Source organism: Colletotrichum scovillei, assembly GCF_011075155.1.
Source record: "Colletotrichum scovillei strain TJNH1 chromosome Unknown Contig00007, whole genome shotgun sequence".
NCBI classification, from domain to species: domain Eukaryota; kingdom Fungi; phylum Ascomycota; class Sordariomycetes; order Glomerellales; family Glomerellaceae; genus Colletotrichum; species Colletotrichum scovillei.
In genome coordinates this window covers 1,214,860-1,229,430 of record NW_023336265.1, presented here as the reverse complement: position 1 = coordinate 1,229,430, position 14,571 = coordinate 1,214,860, and the positions used below count along the sequence as shown (strand labels likewise).

Genomic DNA, 14,571 nt, shown 5'->3' with positions numbered 1-14,571 from the left:
TTTTTTTTCTTTTCTGTTCTGGAGTGCCCGCCGGGAACTTGTCCCTTTTCGCTGGGAGCGTCATCGGCCTCGGTTGTCACCTGCCCGCACCCAGCCAGATCCTCACGACCCTCAAGCTTTTTCCCCTTTATGACCCGACAACAAGCAGTCCGAATGCGTTACCCGCCCCAAACCGTCGTTCAAACTCCTTCTGCGCACCAGCATCACTCCCAGGGACTGGTCTACCAATATCCAACCGGCTTTCAATCAATTGACGACGAAATGGACTCTCTCATTGACCTATCGGACCCCTCCAAGGCGTTGGATCTGTCCCGCATTCGCTACCAGTTGATGTCGGTTCCCCCTCCAACCTCCAACGCTGTTTGTTGACTCACAACTAACACCAACGACCAAACAGTCGTCTCGAAGATACCATCACTTTTCACCTTATCGAGCGGGCCCAGTTTGCCCGTAACAAAACGATTTATGTCCCTGGGGCGCTCAACATACCAAACAGCGAACTGAGCTTCATGGACTGGTACCTCTGCGAACAGGAGAAACTGCAATCCATCATCCGCCGCTACGACTCTCCCGACGAGTACCCCTTCTTCCCCTCGGCCGTCCAGAAGCAGATCCTCAAGCCCCTGCACTACCCGCGCATCCTGCACCCCAACGACGTCAACGTCAACAACCAGATCAAGGACTTTTACGTGGACAAGTTCCTCCCCGCACTCTGCCCCGATTTCGGCCGCGAGGACCGCGGCGAGTCCCAGGAGAACTACGGCTCCTCGGCCACCTGCGATATCGCCTGCCTCCAGGCCCTCTCCCGCAGGATACACTTTGGCAAGTTCGTCGCCGAGTCCAAGTTCCAGTCCGATCCGGAAAAGTACACAAAGCTCATCAAGGCCGAGGACCGCGAGGGCATCGCCGAGGCCATCACCAACGCCGCCGTGGAGAAGAAGGTTCTCGAGCGCCTTAGGCTCAAGGTTCTGACCTACGGCACCGATCCTTCCATTGGAGCGGGCCCCGAGAACCAGGCCAAGATTGACGCCGATGCCGTGGTGGCCATGTACAAAGACTTTGTGATACCCCTGACCAAGGACGTCGAGGTCGAGTACCTCATGCAGAGATTAGAGCCAGTAGAATAGACTACGAAATCAAAAGAGAATTGCTCAAAATCATGTTTCTTCTTTGTTTTCTCAGTTCCCTCCTTCTATTGAGATGCACTGAGGTATTGCTCTACCGCCTGCACAGCACCCTCCCACTTGCTAGCCTCAATCAAGATGAGGTGGCCGTGCGACTTGACACCCATCTCCTGGAACGCGCGCTTGCTGTCCGCCACCGCCTTCTCCTCATTCGTGAACTGGAAGGAGCCGTGGGCCACCGCGTGCTTCACAAACACCTCGTCCTCGGGGTGGAAGTGCCACAGCGCCGTGTCCGCCTTGGCCTTCTTCCCCTTCCTCTCCGTCTCGGTGAGCGTCGACTCGATCTCCTGGTACGTCTTGGACAGGATCAGGTAGTGCGTGAACTCGTAGGGCTCCTTGTCCTCGACCGCGGCCTCGATCTCGTCGACGAGCATGCGGTACATGGGCGGCGCGATCTCCGAGGGCATGTTGATGAGCCGCTCCGTCAGCACCAGGCCCACCTGCGCGCCGCTGTCGTTGAGCACCCGCGGGACGGCGGCGGCGAGGGCCGGGTTGGTCTGCGACTTTTCAATCATGTATTTGGCGAGCTCCGCCATGGCGGGCTTCTGGCTGTGCTCTTGGACGTTGAGCGCCGTCATGAGCGCGTAGGCGTCGTTCTCCTTGCCGTCGACTTTCACTGTCGAGCCGATGGTGGGCTGGGACAGGATTAGGTCGGCGAGGCCTGAGATGTCAAAGAGCGTGGAGTCGACGTCGAGCAGCTGGCGCAGGAGCGTCTTGGTGCCCTGGAAGTCGACCTCGGGGTCAAAGTTGAACCACTCAAAATCGACGTTGACAACGTCGAAGTCCTTGTTTGCTGAGTGAGTAGAATGGTCGCTTGTGTGGGAAAGATAGGGATTTGTCTCTCACCTCATCGTCGGAGCTCTCATCGGCCATCTTTACATCCTCCGCAGGCTTAGCCTCGTCTCTCTCTCTCTTCTTTCCCATCTTGAAATATGTTGTTGTGAGGAAGGGGGGTGTTGATTAAGTGACGGTTTCTTCCCGATTCTTTCTTGCGAAGAGGCTCGACGTGTAAACAAATGTTTGAGAGCAAGACTTTTGACAATGAGATTGTCACTGCACCCAGCTACCTTGGGCAACCCTCATCGGTGAAGACGAATTTTTTGGTGGGGGTGCCCCTCACTAGACTAATTTGGGACGGGCCGGCAGACGGCCCTCTTATCGATAAGAGCGCCACCACCGGTGCCGCCCGGCTTCCCGGAGCGGGGCCCGCTCCGTCGCGCTGTCAAGTCTCGGGACCTCCGCTTGATCAAGGTCCCAATGTGATGGCGCATCTCCAATTGAACGACTGAAATGGTTTTACAAAAATAACCAGCAGTGCAGAGGATCTCGGGTTGAAATCCGATGTCCTTGGTGTAGAGCAGAAGACTCACAACAAGTAACTGGGCTGGCTCAGCCATGCCAATGAATGGCCTTTGCCCTTTTGCCCTCCGCTTTGCTTGCGCCGAACCTTCCGTTTAGTATAATTCTCTTACGAGCTTCTCCTCGACCACGATACCTCATTCTTATTTGCATTCAGCAAGTTGGTCTTATCCTGGGGGTATCGTCTGCCTCCGGGAGCGATGCGGATGTCCTATGACATCCTACGGTTGCTCCAACGCCATATTCTTTCTTTGCTTCGCACTCCATCTCTTTAACTATTATCTAGTCCTTCCTTCCACTAGTCTTCCCTTCACCGCCCTCGGACTGTATTCATAACTCCCGATGAAGGCCCGCAACACGTCTCGCTCTGGTGAAGCGGAGAATCTTCTCCTGGGTTAGTATGCCTAAGTACCCCGGGATGAGCCGATTGCTTACTGGCACCTTCTATATTTGGCTTGATCTATTCGCCCTCGTCACATTGCCGGCCGTCTTCAGCGTTGAGGATCGCTGGAATGGGGCATACTCGCAAGAAGAAAAAGGGGCATAAGAAACGAACTTCACGAAAAGACAAGGTAAGTTTAGTGCGAATTTCCTCATAGCTACAGAGCCTACAGTGGTAAAAGTGTCTAACGAGTATATAGCCAGATAATGAGGTCCCGACATCGTCATCAAGTGCTCGCCAGCACGAGGCGCGGGATGACGAGGCATCTGCATCCGATTCTGACTCGGACTACGCCAACAACCTGGATCTAATCCAGGTAAACCTCAAACGCTCTCCCGCCCGTATGGGTTACCTCATCGACCACCTTCCACATATTGAACCCTCCGCCAGACGTCATTGCCATCCAAGACCCTCCACCAGAGTTCGCTTGGAAATCATGTCCAGGCTACAACATTGAGTATCTCCCAGCAAGAGAGCTTTTGGAGAATGACAATCCGAAAACGACAGAGGACCCTGTTCCAGTCAAGCTTGTCGGTTTTTATGTTACCCAGTCGATCGGTCCAAGTGACTGGAGGATCGATTGGCGGGAACATGATAACGACCACTATGGCTCGGTAGCTTCCATGTTTCTCAATACGTCCTGCGGCAAGATAACGATTCACAACGTCTACAACAACAATCAATCCATCTTCATGTCAATACTATTGACGGATTCCGATCATCCTGTCAATGGCGAAAGTGCCGTAATGGTTGGGGACTTCAACCTCCATCATCCGGGATGGGGTGGAGATAGGGTTGCGCAGGTTGAGAAAGACGCCGAAATTCTTCACCAGGCTATAAGCATGGCGGGCATGCGATGTTTGTTGCCACCCGGCCTAAGGTCTTACTCACGGTCGGCTACCGACTCCGGCGATTTCTCAACCACGATCGATTTGGCCTTTGCCGGTCAGAGGCTGCAGTCTCGGGCTCATCCCACTCGAGCGCTGTCAGTACCTGGATTCGATTCAGACCACCGGCCGCTCCACACCAGGATCTCCGTTGCGCCCAATCGAGACAAGGAGCCACGCTGCAACTGGGACAAAGAAAATGAAAAGAAATACTGCAAAGAAGTCAAACAGCAATTTCTCACGATCGGCTGCCCCACTATCGGAACTGCAGCTGAGGTTGATGATTACGCCAAAGCGCTTGTGCTGGGCATCTACGAAGCTGCTCGCCGGACCATTCCCTGCTACAGAAAAACCGCTCCGCGGCCGAAGCCCGAAGTGGTCCCGGAAGACGTCCAACGCGCTCGTGAGAACGAGGAGAATCAGCTTCGCATTCTGCATGAGCTTCGATGTCGACGCAAACAGCGAGTCCAAGAGGAGAAGTGTCGCATTGCTAAGCGTGAAACCCGTTACGCCACCAAGATGCACAAGCTGGCTTCGTTTCGAGAGAATATTGCTAGTCAGGCTTCTCAATTACGGGGTCTTCATCAATTAGCGAGGCAGGTTCCATTGTGGAGTCAACTGCAACGACAGGTCCATCTCAAGAGGCTTATACGACCTGATGGCTCTGTCTGTCAGACCGATGACGAAAGCTTGCACTGCTTCAAGGACAAGATTTGGCCCAAAACGAGCGATGCCTCTGACCCGCCGGCTCCTGAGATACCCAAGCTTGACCCCAAGCGTCCCCAACTCTTTACTCCTCAGTGTATCAGCGATGATGAGTTGCATGACGCATTCACCTCGGTGGAAAGAGGCAAGGCTGCCGGGCCAGACGATATCATCAGCAACGCTCTCAAGGTTGGGTGGGCGGAGATTTACAAATACTTCAAACATCTCGTCAATGCCAGCTTCAAGATGTTTCACCACTTCCTTTGTTTTCGCGACGCGACAACGATTGTCTTTCCCAAGCCTGACAAGGAGGACTATGCTCAACCAAAAGCGTACCGTCCCATAGCCTTGCTCTCTTGTATAGGCAAGCTGCTGGAAAGGCTGATGGCGGCACGGCTACAATTACTCGCGGTCCAGCACAAATTTCTGCCAAATAGGCAATTCGCATGCGTCGGAAGGAGCACCACCGAGGCCCTAGAGCGAGTTCTGCAAAGACACGCTGCGGGCCGCGTCGCTCTGCAACCCAGACGCCGCTAGGCTCCTGCAGCGATGGGGCGACTACGGTAACGCTCTCCGTATGATCGACTTTTCTATGCCGCCATGGGCGATCCCCACGGAAATGAGCTGAATCAGCTTCTCGAAAGCGTTGGGGAGAGCCCTTATCATGTCAGCGGGCTCGAGAGAGGCGAAGACCTTTCGATATACCGCTTCTCGGCCGCGTCCGCTGCAATTTACTTTCTGGCTTCAGTGCCTGCCGCCGTCCGCGCGCAGGTGCGCAGAATAGTCATCGAGGAGGACCGGGAGGCTATGGCCGCGCCCGAGTGCCACGGTCGAGGTCTCATACCGTTCTGCCAGGAGAACCCCCTACTCTGCGTCGAGCGCCGCGTCAACTTGTGGAGGAACCTTCTCCAGCCTGACTCGATGGCACCACACGACCGGATCAACCCCATGGTCCGGGGTGCGGCCTCTGCGCGCCTGTTGCACTCAAAGGACGTCACCCGGCTCGTGTCAATGTGGGTGATGAAGCCCGCGCCCTCGTTCCCGCGGGGATGCCGGCGGGGTCATTTTCACTGCTTCTCGACGGAGAGCCCGCCCCGCAGCTCGCCTCGGAAATATTCCAGGCCGTTGTGCAGAGGGATTTCGCGTGGCAGCTGGCCTGGATAGAGGCGCAGAACCGACGGTTATTCTCGGTTAGATCTATACATCAGAGGAGGGGCGAACGTTCCACCGCCCAGGGCTGCGATGGCTACTTTTACGAAGACTTTCCTAGGGCCATGGCAGACATAGCTATGGGGGACGAAGGCTCCTCCGTCGTACGATGCAACTTTGACGTCGGCCAAGTCTGGGATGTGGAAAGGGTGATCCGCTATCATCGGTCGTGGTCGCCCGAGAAGTGGAAGGCAGAGTGGCCCAAACACGAACCAGCTCTGTGGGAGACTGTGCCCCCTCTGCCGGAGTGGGTAGCCCTGCTGGAGGAAAACATATTAGGATACGATGAAAAGGCCAAAAATAGTGGTCGAGGAGCAGTGGTACTTCCATGGCGACGAGACCACAACGACCGGCACATCTGGCACAGTCTCAATGATGATATTGTGGTAGGTGTGTATTATTAAGAACTTTGATCCTTGCAGGCTATGGACGAAGTCGTCTGCCAGATGGATGATGTATAGAGTCCAAGGGAGACTTCCTCGTGTCTAAAGCTCAATTTCAAGTATTCTACCTGCGATTGGCCCGGTCTCATCAATGACACTACTGGTTCTATGAATGCTCGGGTGATTTATTCACCGTCTTGACAGAATTGGAAAAAAGACTAGGAGGTGACAGATTCGTACTACCTATGACGCCCGGGGTGATCTTGATATGGATCATTATCGATCGCCTCGCTCTCACGAGAGGCACTTACAAGCATGAAAACCGAGGCACATCTAGATTTAGTACGTCAATCCTCTCACAAAATATGTTTCAGAACTCTCCTTTCTTCTTTACACACATGCTTGAATCGAACGTCTTCCTCCTTGATTCTCGTATGCTACTGTACGCTCTGCGTCCGGCCAGCCTGTGAGATGCGTCCTAGAGCACAGAGCTTTTCAGACTATACGAGGTTCGACGTGGGTATTGATGATTGACAAGCAAGTCCTTAGTTATGCAAGTACTGGAGATCGCCTTGCAGGCTTCCCTTGCTCAGCTAGATAATGACTATCTTCATCTCACCACCCACTCTCAAGACATCGCGCACCTAAAGAGCAACAACCAAGAAAACTCACACGCGGATACTATGGAACATTTCCCTTTCTCCTTGCCAACACATGATCATTACAGTACCTCGACCTTCTTCCCCTGGGCCCCCTTCTCGGCTTCCTCCTCATCAACCCCTCCTACGCCAGCCTCCTCCAGAGCACCAGTGCTCTTCGTCACCGCCAACACAGTAGGCAAGGCAAACACCAGAGCTCCCATGCTCAGCCCCCAATTCATGGCAAGCTGTGCCATGGCGCTCGCCCGCTGGGCGTTGATCCGCCACGCCATGGCCCCGCCCGCCGCCTGGAACGCCTTATACGCGCCGACCAGCACCGCCGCCCGTCCCGTCGAGTTGGACTGCGCGCCCACGAGCCAGTAGCAATACGACTGCCACAGCGAGTCGTAGGCCCCGTACAGCACATACAGCACCATGGGTCCGGCGGCTGACGTCCTCGCGCCGCTGCCCGGCACGCCCTGCGCGTAGTCGACGTCCTGCACGTGGCCCTGGGCCCGCCGCGCGTCCTGCCACCGCTGGAACCGGTACCCGCCGCCCCAGATAGCCATGCCCGTGACGAAGAGAACGGCCCAGCCGAGGCGGGCACGCCCGGGGCGATCGAGCGCGGGCAGGTCTAGGAGGAGGCCGATGAGGAGGCCGCCGACCATTTGGGCGAGCCAGTAGAGGGCGCCGTTGAGGGAGCGGGTACGCAGGGTGAAGGTCATGCCGTTGACTTCGTTCTGCTGGTACGAGTAGAAGACGTTGGCGCAGAAGAAGAGGGGCAGCATGCAGGCGACGCGCCAGGTGCACAGCGTCGTGGTCGTCATGGTCACGAGGCCCCTGGCCCTGGCGGCGAAGCCGGAGGCGGAGGCGGAGGCGGAGGCGTGTGAGCGATTGCGAGTATCCTCCGCCTCGGTCACGGCGCTGAGCTGCGCGAGACGGATGCGTTTCGGGGAGCAGATGAAGAGGCCCAGGGCCCAGCCGAAGAGCATTACGGCCATGAGGGCGATGTACGTCGCGTCGTTGACGGTGCCGGTGGTGGAGGAGAAGTTTAGGCCGAAGGCGGCGAGGCTGCCGACGCCGCCGCCGAGGTTGAAGATGATCCAGAAGACGGCGATGGCGCGGCCCTTTTGCGACTCGTGGACGTAGGTTGTCATTATAGCGCCCTGGACGATCCAGATGAAGGAGGAGCCGATGCCGAGGATGGCGCCGGAGGCGATGACGAAGGTTCCGTTTGCGGTGTCTTTGGGGTTCGTTCTGTTTTAGTATTCCCCAGGGAGATAGACGGTATCATAGGGGGGGGGGGGGGCATACGGTTGAAGTTCAAGAGACTTCCACTATAGAGGGCGTAGGTCCAGCCTCCGATGAGGAAAGCAATCTTGGGGCCTACGAGGGACAGGATCGGGCCTACAAAGAAGAGGGACGCCACGGCCGTCGTCGAGAGGAGGGCGACGGTTGCATTGGCTGCTACCGTTGAGTCTACTTGGCCGGAGCCTCCTAGGCCGGTAAGGGCGTTATACATCTGTATATGAGTTTCTGCGTCAGCATTTTGTGATCTCTCAGTCACACGAAGGAAGGGTTACTAACTCCAGGTAGACAGAAGCAGATGAAGCTAATGAGGATGATTCTGCGGGCACACTTTAGCTGTTGCGACGCGGGTAGTCGGACTCTAGACGGATCCTACTGTGTCCACGGATTCGAGTACAGTCTCATTAGCTTGGATCCCTTCCCGTTCTCGAGGTCATCCTGGACGCCCGTTCCGTTGCGTGACGCATCGTCAGGCAGCTCTCGAGGGTCATCGGCAGTCATTGTCGAAATCCTGGCTCGTTGATCGATATGGTGATTGCCTTTCTCCTCGTATGCTGTGAACCCGGGCTAATCATGTCTCTCTTATTGCAAGATTATTTGACCAATACTATCTATGACTTATAACTACTGTAACATGTCCTTGACACCTGATACTTCCAGAGGCAGCATCGAGATAGGGAGACAGGCACGAAAACATGGCAACGTTGAAGTTGATTATCTTGAGAAAGCTTGGCTTGCCCCGCCCTTCCTATCTTCGAAAGTTTCTCACTAGAGTGCCATATTGCTATCAAGCTTCCCTCGTCTTCTTGTTACAAAATATGACATAGTAACGGCGTGTTCTGACAGAGCGGGGAAATCGCACAAGAGAAGATAATCTGAGGATCCTCACTCTTCTTCTCCACATTATCCAGTTTTTCTCCCTCGCTGGACTAGAAGGAATCCGAGTGTATCCCACAGTCATGCTGAGGGGAGGGGAGGGAGTCTAGCAATAGTGTGGGTGAGAGCTTGGTCTACGGACCTGAGGTCAAATTTGTGAAATGTGATTCGTCCATCAACCCCAAAGAGGAGATTAAGGGAAACTGGGTCTGACCCATGCCCCCAGCTTTCTTTATCCGGCGTCACCCGCCGGCACGGTCCTCAACGACAAGGATCTTCCCTGAGGCTCCGCTCCGGTCCTCTTTCTTCTGGCGTCGTTGTATCCGTGCGCCCGTGGGATGCCCCGTTGCCGCGCCGATGTCTCCGATGGAACGTAACATTTGGTCTCGGAGGTACGGACAGCACACGGCTCCGATCCAAGGCGGGATGTTGCGGTAGTCGGATCTGGCGTTGCATCGAGATCTTTCAACGGCCGGCGAGATGGCTCAGAAACTGGGATGACATCTGGTCAAAGTCCTATAGCTACCTAGTAGTGAATAAAAGGTATGCCTCCTTGCGTCATAATTACTTAGATACCTCCTTCCATCGCAAATTACAACATTCAACTTTACCACGAGCTCGTACAAAGTTCGACCGCTACGTGAACTGGTGACGATGCGCCCCTCCAACACTTCATAGCAGAGTGTTACTTTGACATGCGACCATATTTGACGGAGGCGCAGACGTATTATACGTTCCATACATCTGGCGGGGCAGGAGGAAACAAGATGCGCTATGAGAGGCGGGGATGGGGGGATATAAACCTTGTCGAATCACTCAAAGCAACCATGCGTCATCTCCATGCCCTGAGTACGCTTCTTAAATCGGACGGTGTTGACTGGAACGTTACTTGAAGAAAAAATTGAATGGAGACCTAATGCAGGCACGGACACGATCTCTCCTCAAGAGGCAGAAAAAAATTACAACGGGAAATCACTCTGATGATGTACTAAACCAGGTTCATGACTCTTATTTTTCCCCGTGGGGAACATCAACGTTAACTCCAACGTCACATTTAGAAACCCTCCACATTCTGTACATTGTCATTCAGAGCCGAGCTGAGCTGGGTGTCAATGACACCGAGCTAGTCGTACCCGAGCGTTCGCTGAGACCACCCACCCCGTGTTCCCGTCTCACACCGGAGTCCGGAATCCTCGGGTCCGAGCACCCCCACCAAAGATCAGAGCGCCGCTCCGTGGGGTAAATCTTCATTTGACGTCAAGTCACGGTGCTCCGAGATAAGTGGCCGGGTGAGGCTCTAGCCGAGGAACGGCGAAGAAGCCGGAGCCGTCTAGGTCGGCAGCCTGGGTGTAGGCTAGACCAGCGTCGCGCTTGTAGCATCTGGTAGGTTCGATGAATCCGAAATCCTTCTGACTTCGGATCCCTCCCACTGAGTGTATTCCGGTCCGCGGTAGAACATATCAACGCCTGCATAGTGTGCTGCAACCTCACCAGGCCCCGTATGTGAACTTCTAAGCATGCGAATCATCAGATCAGTAACAAAATCACGTTCTTTCACCGTCAAAGCAAGAAATGGAAGGCTCCCCAAGACAGAGGAGATTTGCATCGCGGTACGGGGCTATACCCTCAACGCATCACTCCCCCAAGGACGAGTTCACCAGACATTGTGAGCGTCATTCCATGTACATGCACGCAGACGGCGGATATACACCTCGCAAACATCCCTCACCCCAAAACGTAGAAAACCTACAGGCGCCGGGCCGACGGCAATGTCCAGCCGGTACGGAGAAAGGTTCTGCGCTGCTTCTTCCGCGCCGCCGCTCATTGGTGGGCAAATCTCGACTTTCCCGGGGGCCGTTTCGGCAAGCGATCCTATTCGTTGATAAGGGAAAGCAAGCCTCATCAATCTCGCCGCCGATTGTGATATTTGAGAGCAGGAAAACAAGTCGCGCGCTTTGCGGAAGCGAGATGTGCGCCGGGTCATCAAGGGACGACATCTGTTTGTCGTCTATATCCTCATGAATATGATTGAGTAGTAGTTCTGGACGAGTAGGAATACCGATGTGTTAATTCCCACGGAACTGGTTTGGGATACCGGGTCCTGTGGTTCGAAATAGGGGGTTGCCGGGCAGGTAGAGACTTCATCCCTGCGTCCCTACTACACATGGGGAGGTTGTAACGAGGCCCTCTGTCAGATGTGATCTTCAGACTCCCGCCACTATTCAGACAAAGAGGAAAAGGTTTCGCACAATGGACTTTCATTCTATTCAATAGCCAAGTTCGCGAGCTGGAACAAAGAACACGCACTGCGAATAGCTTCCAGAAACCAACTGAATAAGAACAATGAAGAACCGTAACAGTGATGCAAATATACCATATCCTCCAACTGAAAACCAGTAGCTTCAAATTCCAATCAATCAAGCATCCTCAAGAGTAAAGAAGTGCGCCTCCAAAACAAACCAAAATGTGTCAAGGTACCCAAACTACAATGTCCTGCGGCCACACAATTTTCACTCACTCAATCAACTGCGACAGCGCGCACTGCCAGCAGCAGCATCAGTCCCAGCCCGCCTTCCTCAACGACAGCTGCGCCGCTTGCCACCGGCCCACAAGCTACGCTCAGAACCGCGCGCGGCACGAGGCCGAGCACGCTGTGCTGATGGGTGATTACATGCGGGCCGACGCCGCGGGCGACGAGGCCGGCATGCGGCGGGCTCGACGTGCTATGCTAGAGCACACGCGGCTGCTGCGCCAGCGAAACTTTGCGGTGAGTTTGGTGAGGGAGGAGCCGGGTGGCGATGTCGAGTGGCCTGGCCTGCCTTCCCGTGAATGAAATGGTGAGATTATCTGTGATGGTATGCGTGGAATGATCTTGTAAGTAAGACGGGGTCAGGAATTAGAAGATAAGATTGAACTGAAATTGCAAATGGGGGTATAGATACAAAAACTTCAGGATGCCTCCTAAGCGACCTCCTTTCTTAAGCCTTAGTATGAGCTGCGAAATCGAATACTCCCATTTCTTAAACGAAACGACCTCCAAGCGACATTTCTTCTCTTCTCATCACCAGGGCGGGGAATACTTTGGCAACGCTCCAAGCCGCACATCGCTCGGGCCCATGAACTGCGCAACCTCCCACGCCGAAGGCATATACGGCATCTGACTCAGGTTCTGGTTCGGAGAACCCTGCCTCATCTGCTGCTGGCCAGCGTTCCCCTTCTGCACCTGCACCTCCTTCTTCGCCTGCGTGAACTCCTTGACCCTAGCCGTGCCCAGCTTGCCGGCCCGTCTCTTGTCCGTGGGACAGCGGAGTAGCGGGACTTGGATGACGGCGGAGAAGATGTCCCGTATCTTCTGTTCCGGTTGGTTATGTCGCTTCGCCACCTCTTGAAACGGAAACATGTTGAGGCATGTGTCTGCGATGTCGACAATGATGTGTTTGGTAGTTGGTTGCGTGTCGGGGACTCTGGTTGCCTGAGGTTTCGAGATGGTTGCTGCTGGTGGTTTGGCTGCTTGGGCGGGCGGCTGTTGCGTGACGTACGCCGGTGTTTGCGGGGCTGGCGAAGGAGGTCCGAGATGGAACACATGTCCCGCCGGCTGTTGGGGAGGAATCCCGGCACCGAGATGCGGCTGTTGCGGATGGACTGCAAAGTGACCAGCTGGTCCAGCCATCAAGGATTGTTGCAAGAGCGGGTTGTACATGGCCCCGGCCATCGCGTTGTGATACGGATTGAGTCCCAAGAGGTTTGTCCAAGGTTGCTGCATAGACGACGGCGGAAGGGGGGCCTGACTGGTGGTAGATGCATTTGTGCCGTTTGGCAAGCCTGAGTTGACTGCCATGTTGGCAGCCTGTTGCCTCAACCTCGCCTCCACACACTGACGGCATGGCGCCTTTGCTCCCGACGCAGGGCGATCAGCGCAAGCCCCGGTCTGGATATCTGACGTGCCATGGGCGGTGTTGTGAACATCAGCATTCAGCAGGTTTGATGTATGTGTGTTTTGATGAGTATGGGTATGGAAGGGGAAAGAGGGGTCGTTGATCTTGGAACTATGAAGGTGTACCTGCTGATCCAAGAGATCGCGAAGGGCATTCTTCGACTCCGTATCGGCATTAGAGTGGTTCAGCGATGGCCCAGACTCAACTGTTTGTTGCGAGATAACTGTGCCGTCTGCTTCTGATGCGGGCATAGAGTTAATCTTGCCCAGGTCAGTGATGCCAGCTAGCATGGGAGCTGTGGGAACTGAGGGAGCCGTGGGTGTCTCCTTTGCAGTCTCAGCATGGTTCTCGGTCTCTGCTTGCATCTGACTCGGCGTACCTTGTTCTCCTGATAGTTGCGCTTGATACACATGCGGTGAAGTCATGGTTGACGGCATAACTGGCGGGATCAGCGCGGGAATATCAGCCACCGTTTCGTTGGTTCCGCTCGTACAAACAGGTGCAGATCCATCATTCTTGTCAATCCCGAGCATCGAAGGCGAAATATGTTCGGGAAGTGATTTGGGAGACACCGGTGGTGAGCACTGTGGTCCAGTATACGGTGCAGTCCAGAATGATTCGGAATGACAGGCTTTCTCTGGAGTCGGCATGGAGCATCCTCTCATCGGGTCAACGTCCGGCAAACGGGCCGTGGGTGAGTGATCGACCATGCCCGTGCTTCCCCGTCGTTCCGGCTGGGAGATTGGCTTGGCGGGCTCGGACGGCTGGTTGTTGATGGGGGCGGGAGTCCCCGCCGCCGGTGAGTCTGTGGTGGAATGTGGCGTGACCGGCTGATAGCCACCGATCTTCCTCTTCTTGACAGGATTGGAAGATACGAATTGGACGTCGTCATCCTCTCGTTTCGCTGGTATCACAGGTTGTGGGTATGGTGCAAGCCCTGTTGGATAGACTGGGGGAGACATGCCCAGATAGTGGTGGGAGCTTTCCATATTGATGAGAGAGTGACAGTGATAGAGGGGAAAAGAGGGAGAGATGAGTGTGTCTTACGGATGCGGGAGCGGGAGCGGATGCAACATCGATGAGATGAGGGAACGCCGCTAGCTGATAAGAAAACGGCCAAGCATCCATATTTGAACCCTGTGCCAACCAACAACGGGCTCTGCTGGGTACATGTTGGAACTGACGGGGGCAGCTGAGCACACCCAGTAACAGTGAGCCATGAACCGCAAAGAAGGAAGCCAAGAGAAGAGTGTTGGTATGTTGCACAGTTTGCCTTTGAGTCGTTCCCTTTGGTACGGTGGGATTCCATTCCAGCCTGGTGTGCCTGGCAAAAAGAAGAAGAAAATCACAACGTTTTGCGTACTGTCACAAGCACCTTGATGCCACTTTTCTCGGGTCCAGGATGCAGATTGCCACTCGGCAGGGAAGGCGGCATGTGGTGCCCAAGTGAGTGAGGTACCTTGACTTTAAGGAGGTGTGCAGAGCTGCCGGCGCTCTCATCAATGCTGCCCAAAACTGAAAGACCTTGAGATTATTAGGCCGGTCTCTTGCTTGTCTATCAAGTTGCAAGCTCGAACAGTGAAAGCGACCGGGGTCGTTCTGATCTCAAGCACTTGCTCCATTGTCCAGTCATGGACTCATCTAG

The 14,571-nt window shown here is 54.9% G+C and overlaps 7 protein-coding genes across 7 annotated transcripts; 4 read left to right on the top strand and 3 right to left on the bottom strand.

The window, feature by feature from the left end:
• The first annotated feature begins 61 nt into the window (after positions 1-61).
• Positions 62-1,134, top strand: HER10_EVM0013035 (chorismate mutase). Its single transcript, XM_035482407.1, has 2 exons — positions 62-332; positions 398-1,134. Exons 1-2 carry the CDS (start codon positions 130-132, stop codon positions 1,125-1,127), a joined length of 933 nt encoding a protein of 310 aa, XP_035331963.1. The 5' UTR covers positions 62-129; the 3' UTR covers positions 1,128-1,134.
• Positions 1,135-1,192: 58 nt separating this feature from the next.
• HER10_EVM0011483 (uncharacterized protein) lies at positions 1,193-2,236 on the bottom strand (the record flags this gene model as incomplete). The annotated part of the gene is made up of 2 exons (XM_035480915.1): positions 2,031-2,236; positions 1,193-1,969 (listed from the first exon to the last, which is right to left on the bottom strand). Exons 1-2 carry the CDS (start codon positions 2,106-2,108, stop codon positions 1,193-1,195), a joined length of 855 nt encoding a protein of 284 aa, XP_035331855.1. The 5' UTR covers positions 2,109-2,236.
• An 819-nt stretch (positions 2,237-3,055) lies between these two features.
• Positions 3,056-5,114, top strand: HER10_EVM0007296 (uncharacterized protein; the record flags this gene model as incomplete). The annotated part of the gene is made up of 4 exons (XM_035476855.1): positions 3,056-3,115; positions 3,185-3,326; positions 3,376-4,825; positions 5,015-5,114. 4 exons carry the CDS (start codon positions 3,056-3,058, stop codon positions 5,112-5,114), a joined length of 1,752 nt encoding a protein of 583 aa, XP_035331586.1.
• A 63-nt stretch (positions 5,115-5,177) lies between these two features.
• On the top strand, positions 5,178-6,247 carry HER10_EVM0012476 (uncharacterized protein; the record flags this gene model as incomplete). Its single annotated transcript, XM_035481870.1, has 3 exons — positions 5,178-5,535; positions 5,568-6,172; positions 6,209-6,247. The coding sequence occupies 3 exons, from the start codon at positions 5,178-5,180 to the stop codon at positions 6,245-6,247; spliced, it is 1,002 nt and encodes a 333-aa protein (XP_035331930.1).
• Positions 6,248-6,890: 643 nt separating this feature from the next.
• Positions 6,891-8,616, bottom strand: HER10_EVM0002592 (uncharacterized protein; the record flags this gene model as incomplete). Its single annotated transcript, XM_035472298.1, has 4 exons — positions 6,891-8,050; positions 8,122-8,329; positions 8,395-8,434; positions 8,492-8,616. 4 exons carry the CDS (start codon positions 8,614-8,616, stop codon positions 6,891-6,893), a joined length of 1,533 nt encoding a protein of 510 aa, XP_035331289.1.
• A 2,863-nt stretch (positions 8,617-11,479) lies between these two features.
• Positions 11,480-11,824, top strand: HER10_EVM0012434 (uncharacterized protein; the record flags this gene model as incomplete). Its single annotated transcript, XM_035481830.1, has 1 exon — positions 11,480-11,824. The coding sequence occupies one exon, from the start codon at positions 11,480-11,482 to the stop codon at positions 11,822-11,824; it is 345 nt and encodes a 114-aa protein (XP_035331927.1).
• Positions 11,825-11,927: 103 nt separating this feature from the next.
• Positions 11,928-14,275, bottom strand: HER10_EVM0002653 (uncharacterized protein). Its single transcript, XM_035472355.1, has 2 exons — positions 13,306-14,275; positions 11,928-13,252 (listed from the first exon to the last, which is right to left on the bottom strand). The coding sequence occupies exons 1-2, from the start codon at positions 13,336-13,338 to the stop codon at positions 12,053-12,055; spliced, it is 1,233 nt and encodes a 410-aa protein (XP_035331293.1). The 5' UTR covers positions 13,339-14,275; the 3' UTR covers positions 11,928-12,052.
• Positions 14,276-14,571: the final 296 nt, after the last annotated feature.